The sequence below is a fragment of the Montipora capricornis genome, chromosome 14, assembly GCF_036669925.1.
Source record: "Montipora capricornis isolate CH-2021 chromosome 14, ASM3666992v2, whole genome shotgun sequence".
In the NCBI taxonomy this organism is placed as follows: Eukaryota; Metazoa; Cnidaria; class Anthozoa; order Scleractinia; family Acroporidae; genus Montipora; species Montipora capricornis.
Window position 1 is genome coordinate 33,455,852 of NC_090896.1, and position 14,500 is coordinate 33,470,351.

At 40.4% G+C, this 14,500-nt stretch overlaps 1 protein-coding gene across 1 annotated transcript in view; it reads right to left on the reverse strand.

The window, feature by feature from the left end:
- Positions 1–1,087: 1,087 nt before the first annotated feature.
- Positions 1,088–14,500, reverse strand: part of LOC138032202 (uncharacterized) — an 18,115-nt gene continuing 4,702 nt past the window's right edge. Inside the window, exons 4-15 of the mRNA XM_068879817.1 lie at positions 13,649–13,762; positions 12,980–13,059; positions 12,258–12,360; positions 12,100–12,160; positions 11,761–11,855; positions 11,411–11,560; positions 10,198–10,742; positions 8,832–9,064; positions 7,910–8,032; positions 7,386–7,539; positions 6,880–6,979; positions 1,088–3,693 (exon numbers count right to left, since the gene is read on the reverse strand). Of these exons, the coding sequence (XP_068735918.1) occupies positions 2,704–3,693; positions 6,880–6,979; positions 7,386–7,539; positions 7,910–8,032; positions 8,832–9,064; positions 10,198–10,742; positions 11,411–11,560; positions 11,761–11,855; positions 12,100–12,160; positions 12,258–12,360; positions 12,980–13,059; positions 13,649–13,762 (2,748 nt within the window). The 3' untranslated portion in view covers positions 1,088–2,703. The remainder of the gene's footprint in view (positions 3,694–6,879; positions 6,980–7,385; positions 7,540–7,909; positions 8,033–8,831; positions 9,065–10,197; positions 10,743–11,410; positions 11,561–11,760; positions 11,856–12,099; positions 12,161–12,257; positions 12,361–12,979; positions 13,060–13,648; positions 13,763–14,500) is intronic.

Here is a 14,500-nt window from a genome sequence, read left to right on the forward strand (position 1 = left end):
GACGTTTCGAGCGTTAGCCCTTCGTCAGAGCGAATCCGCTCTGACGAAGGGCTAACGCTCGAAACGTCAGCTTTTAGAATCTCTGTACGGTGGCCAATTTACATTATCAACTCCGTTGATAAAACCAAATTTTTGTATACTACTTCCCCACCGACGCAGCATCACAGTTTCTTTAGAAACTACCCCTTCCTTCATATAGTGCGGACCGTAGAAACGGCGTCATCATACAGTTATAGGGAGCTTACGAAACGAGGACGACGACGGCTACGAGGACTTCATTTAACAATACAAGTTCGCGTTATTCATATCACTACAAAACGATTTCATGTCGTTTTGCGTTAAAAACGTGTAGCAACTGTCGAGGAATTAAACTGGTATAAGGGGGTTGGAAGCGTAGAGAGAGAACTGAAAATTCGTCATGTGTTAAAATTCTCCACAGAACCTTGAATTTGGTCATTTCACGTCGTCAATTAGGAGATGACGACAACGAAATGTACCAAAACGTAAAATGCACGTGCAGAGCCATTGTTTTGACTCACTAAACCTATTGTTTTGTGGCGTCGTCGTTTCCTAAGCTCCCTTATGTCCAGAAAGTAATTAGATGCAAGCCCAATTCTGATATCCAACACGAAGTGTCCCTTTTAAATCTACGCATTTCATACCTATTTCTAAAAATGAGGTTAAGGTAAATGCAGCAGTATATCCTTACTTGAGTAGCAGCATTTGGGGGACTCTTTGTGACGTTAAAAGTAATTGTTTGTTAGGGAAAAGTGCAATGGGACATTTCGTGACGCCTACTGAAATTTGCGTGTCACGAAATGCACGATCCGGGTGATTGGCTCTTGGTTCGAGATGTGGAGGTAAGCAGCCGAAAGCATTTGAACCACAGGGGTCACCCGGAAATAGACTCTCGCTTAAAGTTTCAAGTACATGCAAACCACAGAGAATTGACAGAACAAACATGGTACCGTGAAGGGCTATTCCACGAGAAATATACAACACTTTCAGTTGACGTCAATCCTTAAAACCTCTTTAAACCCTTAGGGGGTCAAACAATGTCTCATAAAAAGAAAAGAGATGAAACTGATGTTATAAACCGAATCTTTACTGTATTTACAGTGTGCTGATGGTGCAGCACTTACACTGACATCCCATTGGCGAGATCCAGTAACTGTACATATTTCACACTTCGCCAGAACCAATCCTTGATAGTTCGCTTCTAACGAACGTAAGTTCAAGACACTGAAGAAGAGGGAGACGTTGAAACCTTATATTAAATAAATTAATCTTGTGCAAGTTGTGACTGACATAATTGCACCTGTATAGTTAACCGAGTCATAGAGATGAGTCCATTACACTACAAGACATTTGCATGATAACTAACCAAAAAATACACTGTTACCTGCTTCGGTTAAGTGTGGTTTTCTCTATGGAATTTTATTTTACAGTATCTGTCTACCGTGTTTGCTCTTCCAGAGGATTTCCTAGGCTATACACTGAAAAGTTCAAATTTTACAACGGGGTAGACAACTTTACGTCAATTGAATTTCAATCAAAGATTTCTTGTTGTCACAAAATATCAACACTTTCAATTCCCCCATACTGAAATAAATTAACTGGGTAAACGATAACGACGATACCTATAGTTCCTAGAGGACTTGAATTTGCGAGAAAACAGACAGGAAGAGAGGGAGATTATTCAAGATGGCCGGGATATGTGAATTTTAAACAAGTTGTTTTGTCCTAAGGTTTGTCGTTATGACGTCATTGGAAATCAATAAATACTGTGTAATTGCACCTCGAGTGCAATGAAGTCGTTTCCAGAAACACTAATGCATCTCTAGTATCTAAAAGCAACTAGAATTCACATATCCCAAGGACTAGACCCCTCTCTTGCTAAGACCAGAACGTAGCCACTGAGACCACCAGTCATTCTTAAAGAGGTTCGACAAAAATAATTTATATGAATTCACATCTTGGTCATAAAAATAATTTAAGTCAGAGCCAACTAACTTAATCCTTGTCATGGCTTTCTGAAAGTGCCCAAAAGCATTGATCAACCCTCCATACTAATTGCCAAACAGCCTTCACTCACTCAAGTAATTTTGAATGTAGTATCAAAAGCACATCCTAAACTGGAGAATATCTGCAGCAAAGTGTTGTTGTACAATACAAAGAACTCGGTAAATTATCTTCCCAAAGTGTAAAGAAGAGGCTTCGATATTATTCATGTCTCCCGCTCACCCATTTCACAACATTAAGATTTTTGAGGTTATCTCCTTTTTCTCTGTTATCCTTCTCGCTCACACAAAATAGGACTTCAACTGGACCCGAGGCCAGTGCTACACACGAGGACGGAATGGTCAGCATCCGCGGATCGAATGACCAAACCTTCTTTACCACACAAAAAAAATACATGGCAACTCTTCTTGACCTCTTGTATCCCTGATAAGATTAAATGTTCGTTCCAAGCTTTTCTTACACGTAGCCCTAATCCTTCCCAGGGACCACGCAGGGTTCTGTTCCGTAAATTTCATAGGCTCCTTTTACTACATTTCTAAAAGGAAGGAATCCATGACCACGGTCGGGAGCTAAAGCTTGGTGAAAATACTGTCCACAAACCAACTGCACCCACCCCTTCCGAGTAAAATTATTGCACTGTTCACCATTCGAACCCCTGTTCAGGTGCCTTTACAGACCAAGTCAACACAGATCAGAGGTTGTTAAATGCGTTCGATACACCTCTTGCTCGCAGCCGGCGCAAAAGCGTTGCCGTCGATCAATCGCCACACACTTGCACTTCTCGCAGACGGGGCGATCACTAATAGTACGTGCACTGACCTGTCGAACGCCGCGAGTGTTTGAAGCAAAGGGATCTTCTGGCAGAGACGATGCTGAGTGGCTCTTGAAGTGTTCTCGCTGGAGAAATGAATTGTATGGAGGAGCAGGGACGTAATTAGGCGGCCCTTGTTTTAAAGAACCGTGTGACGAAGAGACAAAGTCCAAGCAATCCACTGATCGTGCAGGAGATGGCGATCGATCACGTGAGCTAAGGGCCATATTACCAGCATAATATACTTTGGGTTTGGGTTGGAAGGCTGTGACCTGAGGTTGGTTTTGAGATACACTGCTTTTATAAACAGTGGGATCATATGAAGCAGAAGGCACAGGTCTTGACTGGGGAATTGACTTGGCCTGGTATGACGAGTTAGACGAGTTGGACGGTGAAATGAAAATCGAATTCGGAACTCGTCTCGTCGCTACCGGAAGCCGCGACTGGTGATTTTCGGACATCTTTGGTATGTTGTCTCCAACTGATAATACCGTAGTGTTGTCCTCTTTTGGGTTTGGAGCTGTTGAATAAGGACTCAAGTTCTTTATTCTAGCTGTAATATCGCTTTCGCGGTCGTAATGAACTGGACTATAGCACATTGAATCCGGTTTAATTTGTTGTGTGCAGATTCCAGACACTCCTCTCATGGGCCCAGATTTATCCTGTTGAGTTTTAGTCACATAATGACCACTCGAGTACACTGTGGGCTTGTGTTTTACTTTCAGGGGTAGAGTGGAGACACCATATTGTTCCTCCCAATAGTTCTTGCTTTGAGTTCCAAGGTTGGAAGTGGGCACAGGTACATCTACAACTCTTTGAACTCCGAAGTGTGGGCTACGGTCTCTCGGTTGCACAGATGACTGTTGGAGGAAGAAAGTGCACCAATTAACCAAAAGCCTATTTATTTAATGAGTGAGCCTAGATGTAACCCTTTAAGGCCCGAGGTGTCCCCCATTGACGCGTAAAATCTCCTGGCGTTAGATACTGGGAGTTGAAGGACTTTTAAGGAGACGAGAGGAGCGGTTGATGTTTGAATGCCACGTAATTACTGGGATACGACACGGCATCCCAGTTGTAAGTTCACTTAAACAAAAGGGTTAGCCTAGCATTCGTTTCTTTGAGCTCTCGATATGCAAGCCGTACATAAGAGAAAGCAATATGGCCGCCAAAAGGTTGGCTTAGTTTGCGGAGGATCAAACGACCGGGCGACAAATGGCACATTCGAAATTGGGCGCGGGCAACACTCGGGGTCTTAAAATAACTTACAGTCAAACCAAGTGAAGCGTACCCCTCAAGATTGCATTAATGAACTGATTATTTGAAACTTGAACCCGCTAGTCGTTTCAAGAATGCAATAATGAATTGATTATTCGAATATTGAACTCGCTCGTTCGATCCAAAAATACGGCTAACGGGTTCCGTTTCCGAAAAATCGATTCAGTATTGCATTCTAGAAAAGACTAGTAGGTTTGAAACCTACTAGTCGCAACAGTGAATTGATTTTTCGAAAACGGAAGCCGTTAGCGAATTTAGCCGTATTCTTGGATCGAGCGAGCGAGTTCAATATTCGAATAATCAATTTATTATTGCATTCTTGAAACGACTAGCGGGTTCAAGTTTCAAATAATCACTTCATTAATGCAATCTTAAGGGGTACGCTTCACTTGGTTTGACTGTAAGAAAAAGTGCTGCTGTAATTGCAGTCTTCTCGGATAAGGACTATAAGAAATACACGCCGTCTCACAAACCCCGCTTATAAACTATGTGGTGCGTTATAAAATTAACAATTATTGGATGAGGTTGAGAATGATAGAGATAATTATCAAGGCCAAACTTTGCATAAACTGATGTTTTCAAATGCTCTTGGGGACACTGCATATTCCCTAGACCATTTGAAAACAATACTTTATGCTAAATTTGGGGGGCAAACAAAGTGTATTATGAGGAATTCGAAAATAGAAAATAGCCAATCAAAATCGAAGTGGTGACATCAATGTAAAATAATGCAAAATATTTGCAGAGAATAAGCATGGAGTTTCCGGCGATGTCGTCTGCCCTCTTCTCTCGAACAAAGTAAGGGGGCGGAGGTGGTGGATGGATAAGCAATGATATAAAACAAGGCTAAGAGACTTTATTCCAAAATGGCCGTCATTTAAATATTCTTTTGTTTTTATTCAAATTCGCCCTTCATGCCTCGTTCTTGAGCTGGAAATTCAAAAGAATATTTTGCCTTGACCGAGGCATCAAGGTCTAATTTGAATGAAAACAAAAGAATATCTAAATGGCGGCCATTTTGGAATAAGTGTCGAGAAGTTTTAACCAACTCCCCCCCCCCCCCCCCCTCCTCCCCAAAAAAAAAGCTTTCATAGGACTATGAACATTTACGAACATTCAATAAGGAGAAAATCATAACAGAATTGTGCCCAGACAGAAAAAGCCTGACTACTTTACCGGAAATACGATTTTTAAGCCCATATTTCTCGTTGGCTATTAATCTGATATAGCCGGATCGGTGTGGTTTTTCACGTAAGAGATGCACTAGCAACGACTCCTTTTAGAGGCATGCTTTTCTGAGAGAGATAGGGGAGTTGTCCGGGCATTTTTGGTTATCGAGTTCAGTCTAGTTTCTACGTAGAATTACAGTACGATATAATACATACTTAATTGACCACTCCCATAGGGGCTTTTCAGGGCCAATGAAACACAATGAACGAAACGAAAGAACACAACAACAACAACAACTGCTAAGAATCCCAACTGGCTGGAGGCAAACCAGTTGGCTTTTTGAAAGCGCGGTCGTGAAGTTGAACCAGGGACTTTCAGGGCCAAATTCAACGAGTGGTCAGAACCCCGGATCTCAAGACAAGCGTCCTAACCACTAGGCGGCACTGCCTCCTAAAGAATTGTGGGAACTAGCCTCCGAAGGACTAGAACCAATAAATAAACTTTGCAGTGTGTTAGGTTCGGTATACCGTAGAAACAGCCATAATTCAAGGGGACTTTTCACAGTGCTGGAACATCAGGATCAAGGTCAACCGAACAAGGGGCTACTCAGGCACCAGTTATTCTGCAATTCCCTGACTGGTTAGGAAAAAGATAGTCGCATATACTTATTGTCACAACAGTGCGGGGATTCTGACTCCTCCAGAAGAGAAAAACAATGATGTATAGAAAAGAAGCATTTAGAGAAAGTACTGCACAGTAACCAGTCATTTTGAACAAAAAGAGGGCTAGAACCCAAAGTTTATAAAGGCTTCACCCTTGTTCATAATGACGAACACAGAAGAGATGCCGCAATATATAACGCAGCGTTTGGTAAGGCAAAACGAATTTGCGGATCACCCTACCGGGAAACCACAGAGGGGGAGGGGGCAGGTAGTGCAATAGCAATGGTAATGCATGATACATGACGTAACAGTGGCCACTAATGGTTGTCTGTCTTAGCCGGAACTTCTTGCTCTGCCACTTTAGAGCGGTTTCCTTGGTCCCTGCCTCCCCCCCTCCTCCCCCACCCCTCACTTCGTTTACTTATTGTTTACTCAGGTAAGGGTCAGAGCATTTGTTGATCACAAATTTTACTGGCTGTGAAGTGTCGTACTTCAAATTATTGTTATTATTATTGTTATTATTATGTTAACTCTATTGTTCGTTAGGGTTATTCTATTCCCCAGTGGTGAAGCACATTCAGAAAGGAATTTCAAATGAAGGAAGGGAAACGAACTTTATTTATTGAAGTGTCTAGGCCTCTAGCTCTGGAGCACTAATTGGGTCACTAAACTGAAATCAACAAATTAACGAAGATCAAATCAAATGTTGGTTTTTGAGGAAAGGGGACGAGGAAAACCTCTCGAAGCAGAGTAGAGAACCAACAAACTCAACCCACACGTGACGCCGAGTCTAGGAATTGAACTCAGGCCACTGCACCCCAACGACGACCCGGACCTCAAGTAGACCATGATTGTCAGGGGTGTGCACTCATTTCTAAGTAAATTATATTGGTGTGTGTGTTGTTATCTAGGGAAAAACCCACACAAAAATGTACATACGTAGGGTGGTGGAGCAGCCTGGTACTGTTGCTGTCTCAAAATCATTTGATCTCTCTGCCTCTGCTGACGAAAAAGCTCTTCCTCTCTTTGCTTGGATTGACTAAAATTAACAGATTAGCAAATGAAGATTACATTTAAAGTGATCGTACGATCATGACGCTTTGGACGATGACGCCCAAAAACGCCCAAACCTAGGAGAATGACACATCGCAATAACTTCAAACTGCTTATTTAACTAACCAAACAAAAGAAATACAGGAAAAAGGAAAGAGAAACAGATGGACACATGGACAAGATTGAAATGGATTGCATTTGAGAAATCTTGAAAAACGTTGGTCCAACGTTTTTCAAGTTTAAAGCAAATCGTCTTGAATCATTTAACCCTAACCCTAACGGTATTCCACATTACCTTTTTCGAGTCTTGGAGTCGTGATTAACGAAAGGTTTCCCCTAAACACCCTAAAATAAGGTGACATAGCCTCATTAATCTCGAGAAAAGCCCTTACCTAATGGACGCAGTTCTCTTTTCAAAATTTGATGGTAACTGCATATGTTGCCGCAAAGTCCTGGCTCTTTTCTGGCATTCATTCTTCTTTGCATAAGCGTAGTTAGTGGTCCTCAAATCCGCCCCATTCTCCTCTGTTACACGGCGGAAGCCCGCTACAGTCACACACAAACACACGTTAATAATTGTTGTAAAAGAAACGGTAAAGATTAGCACCCGTAACGAATGAAAAAAGAAATGACTCGGTGATACTCGGCTAACTGGCTTCGACGAGCCTCCGACATCTCAGTGGTGGGGCATCGGAACAGAAATCGGAAGGTTTTAAGCTCGACTTCGAAAAGGGGCAACCCGAAGTGGACAGTTCGCTTTCCACGACACTAGTTTCGTCTAAATTTTCAACTAATTCATCTCTATCAGCGGAAAGGCATTTAGCAATTAAAAGACAAGTTAAAAGGAAAAACACCCCACTTCCGGTTGCTGTCGATTCAAATGCTGCACAAAAAGTGATCTCAATGTAACTCTCACCCTCTGCTTCCGTACAGTAATTCAATGCTCTGACAAAGTCGAAGTTGCGCTCAGAATTCTCGGATTTTGCTAGAAATCTCTCTGCTTCTTGAAGGAGAGCAGCAACACGGGTATTATGGTGACCTGAGAAAACAACACAGTTAAGAGATTTTCACGAACTCTTCAAAGAAGTCAAAGAAGTGTGTGACCACTTTGATATTGTTTGAGACGTCTCCGTAATACGCCCTTTGCCACGTTTTGGGACGCATTTTGACAGAGAATGCACGAGGTGTCTTTGTCATGGTCGCTGAAAAGTTTGCGTCACAGCATGTCTTTGGTAAGTGGTACCCAAGCACGTGAACTCACCCTGCAAAGGGCCTATTTTTAACCAATCAGAATTCGCGATTACCCGCGAGCATTGGCAGCAATAATTTGGTTCCCTTGATATCCTGATATCCTGATATCCTTTTAATTCCGCCTCTGCAAATTAAAGCTGTAGACAAATCTTTTGAATAAACTGACTTTCACAATAAAGCGGGAAATTTACGAAGAAGTGAGGATTTTTGCCCGCCGACTTAAAAAATCGTTGGTAAGCATGTCTTTGTCGCAGGCGTGAAATCATTGCGACTTATCACGGTGAAGCGGAAGAAAAAGCATTCATCAAGAACATTACAGTATTTAGCATGACGATAAACGATGCCGCTACAACAACACAATAATGACCGGGTATTCTGCAATTACTCCACGCTAGCCTATGTTAGACTATATGTCTCCGGAATCAAATTTTCAACGACAAACTGGTGTTTGTACTTTGCCCTTGTTGTAGTTCTACTGATGAATTCTCACCGACACAAACGATGCTACAATTTGAATCTGAAATTAACGAGGTTCAGCACTGAGAAAACTAATTCACTAGCTCAATAAAACTTTCTCGGGTCCTTACCAGACGGCCAATTATCATAACTGGAGTGTCGCCATGTCGAGTTGAAGCCAATAAGATCTTCATCACTGCCCCCATGATTAGTGTCAGTGGAACTAACTGATCCACCAGCGGAGGATGGAGCAGAACTTATGCCACTGTCAGTGTTGTTGACTACTCTAATCTGTGCTGCGTTGAGGGCCTTAGATTGCTCATAGAGTCTCATAATCTCCAGTTTAGCATCTTCGTTGGAGGAGCTGTTGAAGAAAGGGCAAATCAGGACTTAGTCAACAAAACAAACCACCTGCTCGAAGATGTTTGAAGTTGTGTTGCATAGGGCTCCAAGGTTGGACTAAACGTTGAATAGACCGGTAAGCATCGACTAAAGGTTGGGTACGAATCTTTTCAATTTGGGTGGGTACGAAACGACCGTGGGAACGAATCGATCAATTTGGGTGGGTACGAAACGACCGTGGGAACGAATCGATCAATTTGGGTGGGTACGAAACGACCGTGGGAACGAATCGACTGGATTCCAAGACAAGTGTGTTACTATGTCGTAAATGGTTTGAACCCGGGAGTCATATCATAATTAAGTAAAGTACTGTACGATCGTCCGGGTGAGTCCTGAGAAGGACTGTTTGAGATGACACTGACTGACGTTTAGACAAGCTGAGCGGAGATCATCTTCAGAGGCAAGCGATCTGTATATCGTCAGTAGACACTGCTGTTACTTTATGTTTGCAAAACATTAATAATTCAGAAAACAAATAAATAAATAAACTCATTTTTAACTTGCGAAATTCGAACAAAAGCTAGGATAGCACTAGAAAGGAAAGAGTAATACATGTAGCAAACGTTTAAGGTTGGGCAAGTTAACGTTGACCCCACAAGACTTCAATTAAGGTAATCATACCAAATTCCTATCATCACGGAACACGCGAAAAAATTCCCCAGTTCCAAACGGAGTGGCTACATAGCTCAGTAGCCACCTAAATTTGAATTGCTTAAATTGTACAGATAGAATAGTTTTCAATTGAGTGTCGAAAATAATTAGCAAATTGCTTTGGATTATGATTAGTTCACTCAGTACTAGTGATTGGTTCAAAGTTCTCGCGCCACTTTCTCAACCAATCAGAAGTTAAACCAAAACCAACCGTGCCTCATTTTCCCGCGCTTTGTGTCGGTTATGTGTAATTACTTCGAGTTTTGATTGGTTTACCGGATTGTCTCCGTCCTTTTTGATTGGCCAAAGTAATTACTTTGGTTTTGGTCTTACGAAACTCAATTGAAAATCGCTCTAAGTGCGAAGATCACTTGTCTCATTCGTCTATAACCCACACTTCAAATACGTACATTTGTTTCATTCATAGAAGATGCTGTTACCTACCCAAGGTCTATCAGATCTGGCTCGCCACTTGACTCGCTGCCTGATCCTGTAGAAGACCTCCTCTTTGACTTCTTGGTCATTTCGCGCTTCAGATGGGACATAGCCAGACTTGGATTCACTGCACTCATTATGACACTTCCGATGCGTCTAAACCTGGGTCGCTGTTTGTCCTTCCCCGAAGAACTAGCTACAGTGTCAGATGCATTGCTGGGTGTCCGCGATAACTCAATGCCTGGCTGTGTTAGATCACCAGACGAGAGGCTTTTCTTTGACTTGAAAAGCGATCTTCTTTCGTCTTTTGGCTTGAGGCGAAATTTGGACTTTTTCGATGTCGCAGGGCTTTTTTCTCCATCGCTTGTCCCGTCTGCAACTCCCCTCTCAGAATCCATGGTCTTCTGGCGATTGTTGCCATCTATACAGATTTTCTCCTTTGGTGCTGTTTCTGCATTTATGGGCGTACCATGAGGGTTGGCATACAACAACAGAAGTGGCTGATAGTGACACAGTCGACACTTCTTTATCATGAGTGACCAGTCAGAACCAATCTAACAATAAATCAATCAATGCCAGTGACCACTCTTAGATGAGTGCACAAGTGCCTAGCCTCTTACAGAAAGGGCTGCATCTTTGACCTTTACTTTAGTAAGCTACATTCAAATCATGTAGGAACAAAAAACAGAATCTACCAATGTCGATTTTTGCAGAAACTTGCATTGCTACAATCAGTGGCTAAAGTCTTGGGACACTCACCCTTTGAAGTTGGTTTTCTTACTGAATTTGAATAAAAGCCCCCCCCTCCCCCCTCCCCAGAACAATACATCAATACATTTCCTTGCAGCATACAAACCACACCCATTATTAACAAGGAGATAGTGAATTGGGATAAGAATAATAATAATAATAATAATAATAATAATAATAATAATAGTAATAACTGTTGTTGTTATTATTATTATTATTATTATTATTATTATTATTATTGTTATTGACGGAATGCATAAATGGAGGCGAAAAATGTATTCTTTTATTTATGTGCTAATGAGACTCACTAGCCTCGCTCTTTAAGCAACATGTCTTGTATTTTGTCCATGCAAACGAGGCTAGTGAGGCTAATTAGCACATAAACAAAAGACTATTTTTTTGTTCGCCATTTACGCATTCGGTCAATTACTACTACTACTATTATTATTATTGTTATTATTATTATTATTACCTCCTTGACTCTGGCATCATCAAAGTAAATCCAAGTTTGTAGTTTGCTATGAAAAAAGAATGTTGAGTAGTGTTTGCCATAGTATGTTACAATGCCAACCAACTGTAGACAGCTGTCTTTAGCCCTCTCATCATAAACCTGATGGTACAACTGCAAGAACAAAGAAAGCAAACTTAGCCATCAGGCCATTTTGTTGGGTTTTACCCATAAAAATGCCAAAAAAGCAAAACCTGCACAACAGGAAAATTTTGAAGGCAAGCATGAAGCCAGCAAAGAATCACCACTTTTCATCTATGCTTTGAAATAATAATAATAATTATTGTTATTATTAAAAACAACGGAGGCCTTACATCAGACAGTTTCAGAGTTGTTCCAATGCATTGCAAAACATCAGCTATGTGTTGAGCATCTGGAGATTCAGAATCCCAAATCAGGCCAACACTTACTGCAAAAAAAGCAACAAACAAAATTCATTTTTGATTTCAAATAAATAAAATTTCATACATTTAAATTGAGGAATCATCATGGAATGAAAGTTGGAAAGTTCATCATAGTTAGATGAGCAACTTCAGAGAGGACATGAAAGCCTGAAAAATTACAGGCTTGCATGAACAGATTCTAAAATCGTTTTCGATCACAGCGGTCTTTAACTGGATATTACTTACATGGTACAATACTGTACCACTTACCAATATCAGGACAATTCAAAAGAAGACGTTGTACTTGAACTCTGTCCTTGCAATCTGGACTCTGGAAAAATAATAAATATTAATATGACAATACGATTATCACACATACCAGAAAGAACAGTCAGGGAAAATATTACTGATAAGACTGCGTGACTAACTTGGCATTCCCTTGTATCTTGTCCAGCTCTTCTTAACAAAACGCCAAACTGACTTTCAATTGGTCTGCTGTTATCCCATCCTTTGAGGCTCTTTGCTTTTGCACTGTAGCAAAGATTAGAGCAACAGAACACTTTGTACCAAGTCATTTAGCTTGCTTCTTTTTATTCTATCCAACACTGTATTCCCATTCAAGGAAAATTCAATTTTGTTAGATCGTTTATATTTTTCAGTTTTGCGCCAAAAAAGCTAGCTTTCCAGTTTTAATATCTGTTGAGGTTTGTCATTATGTCCATCTTTGCTATTTGATTTTTTGGTTTCGGCAAAATACAAACAGGGTTTTAGATTTGGCATCTGATGCGGTTTTCTGTTTTCCCTATAAATTAGGGTGCATTGTTTGGTTCAGCAACAAACTATTTTCGAAAGTTATATCCATATTCAACTTGATAGTCAGGCAAAGACGACAAAACTGTGAGTGAATAGAAACACGTTGGAATGAATATCATCCACTTTCCTTTGTCTTTGTCCTCTAAACATCTCTTTCCAGCTGAATTTTAAAATATCAAAAGTGGCCTAGCTATTGTACATGTAGCTAACTGTGCACCTCATTGGCTACCTATCATCTCACATGCAATGTGCCCTCCTGGAATAATAATTCTTAAATATTCACATGAAAAAAAGTGATACATAAATGCTGCATCTTCAGTTTAAGAATGTAACATACCAAAGTGCTGAAGCCGATACATAGTGAACGAGCTGAAAAAAAGGAAGAGGTTCTGACAACTCTCCACAATGGCAAATTGTCTGAAAAAAGGAGTGAAACGAAATTTCTGTGAGGAGCATAAGAGGAGCACAGTGGAGTCTGCTAGCACGTGTGATGTTCAATTACAGGCTTTCATACTGGGCCTGCTCAAATGCTTTTTCAAGAAAGCAGTCTTCATGAACTTCAGCTTGAACAATATTACTGTTCTATGTAGTTCCATTTTCCAACCTTTGTACACACCTATCTTGATATGTTCTTAGAGTGTGCATATTCACTGCAATGTGAGCAAATATGGAAATCTTTACACAGATTGAAATTGTTGGATAGTGATCTACATGTATCCACCAGAAAAGGTTAACTATCTAGCCTTTAAACCTGGGCCCTCGCCAAACCTCTTGCAATTTGGGATTCATACACCTGTTGTATCAGTCACTTGCTTAGCTACATGTAATTCATTGTGACAGAGTCACCAACAAGGAAAGTGGTTTACTAAATAATAATAATATTATAATGACTGACTCCTGCTTAAACTCATCATAGTAATGAAGACAAAAAGTAAACAGTCCCAATATTATAATCTACTTGACTCAAATTAGCATACCACAGCACAAACAATACTACACTTATTACCTGCTCTATTATCTGCATAGCAAACTTCTGATGTGATATGCAATGTTTGGCATTGCATGCATCATCATGTTCATTTCTTGCAACAAGCATATGCATGTGACTAAGGATATTCTCCTGGAATGACAATTTACACACCTCATATAAAAAATCATTAAGGACGGTGCCTACTATTGTTATCGCGCATACCTTCTGCGCATCTCCAGATACTCGGATTTCCTATCGCCGATGCTTACTAATACAGGGATATTTTTGGGCAGTTTAAAACTATCCGGAAAAAGTAGATCTTAGTAAGTACTCTTGGTATTCAAAAAGAAAATTGGGGGTAACTATGCATTTTTGAGAGATAATTAAGTTCAATTTGAGAAAGAACGCCATACATTGCTTTGTATTTTACAGCTGTTTACAAATACTATTCATGAATTATCTTTGAAAAATGCGTAGTTACCCCCAATTTTCTTTTTGGATTTCAATAACACTTGTTAAGATCTACATTTCCTGCATAATCACACACCGGGGCAAAAATATCTTTAATTAGTAGGCACCGTCCTTAATAGAACACATGCATGATGATGCCATTTGACCACAAGAACCAGAATCCTTTAGGTTTTGCTTGTCTTATGCTTATTACAGCTTTTGTTATTTTTACCCCACTGAAAATATAAAAAATAAGAAAAGAAAAACAAACTGAATGGGCCATTTCTGAGTTCATGCCTCTACCTCCTCTTCAATTAGTGAGTCTATATAAGTGCGAAGTTTTTGTCATGGTAATTAGTTCTATTTTACAAATGAATGAAAACTAATTTTCACAAGAAAAACTTTGCACTTAGACTTGCTTTGAAGAGGAGGCAAACA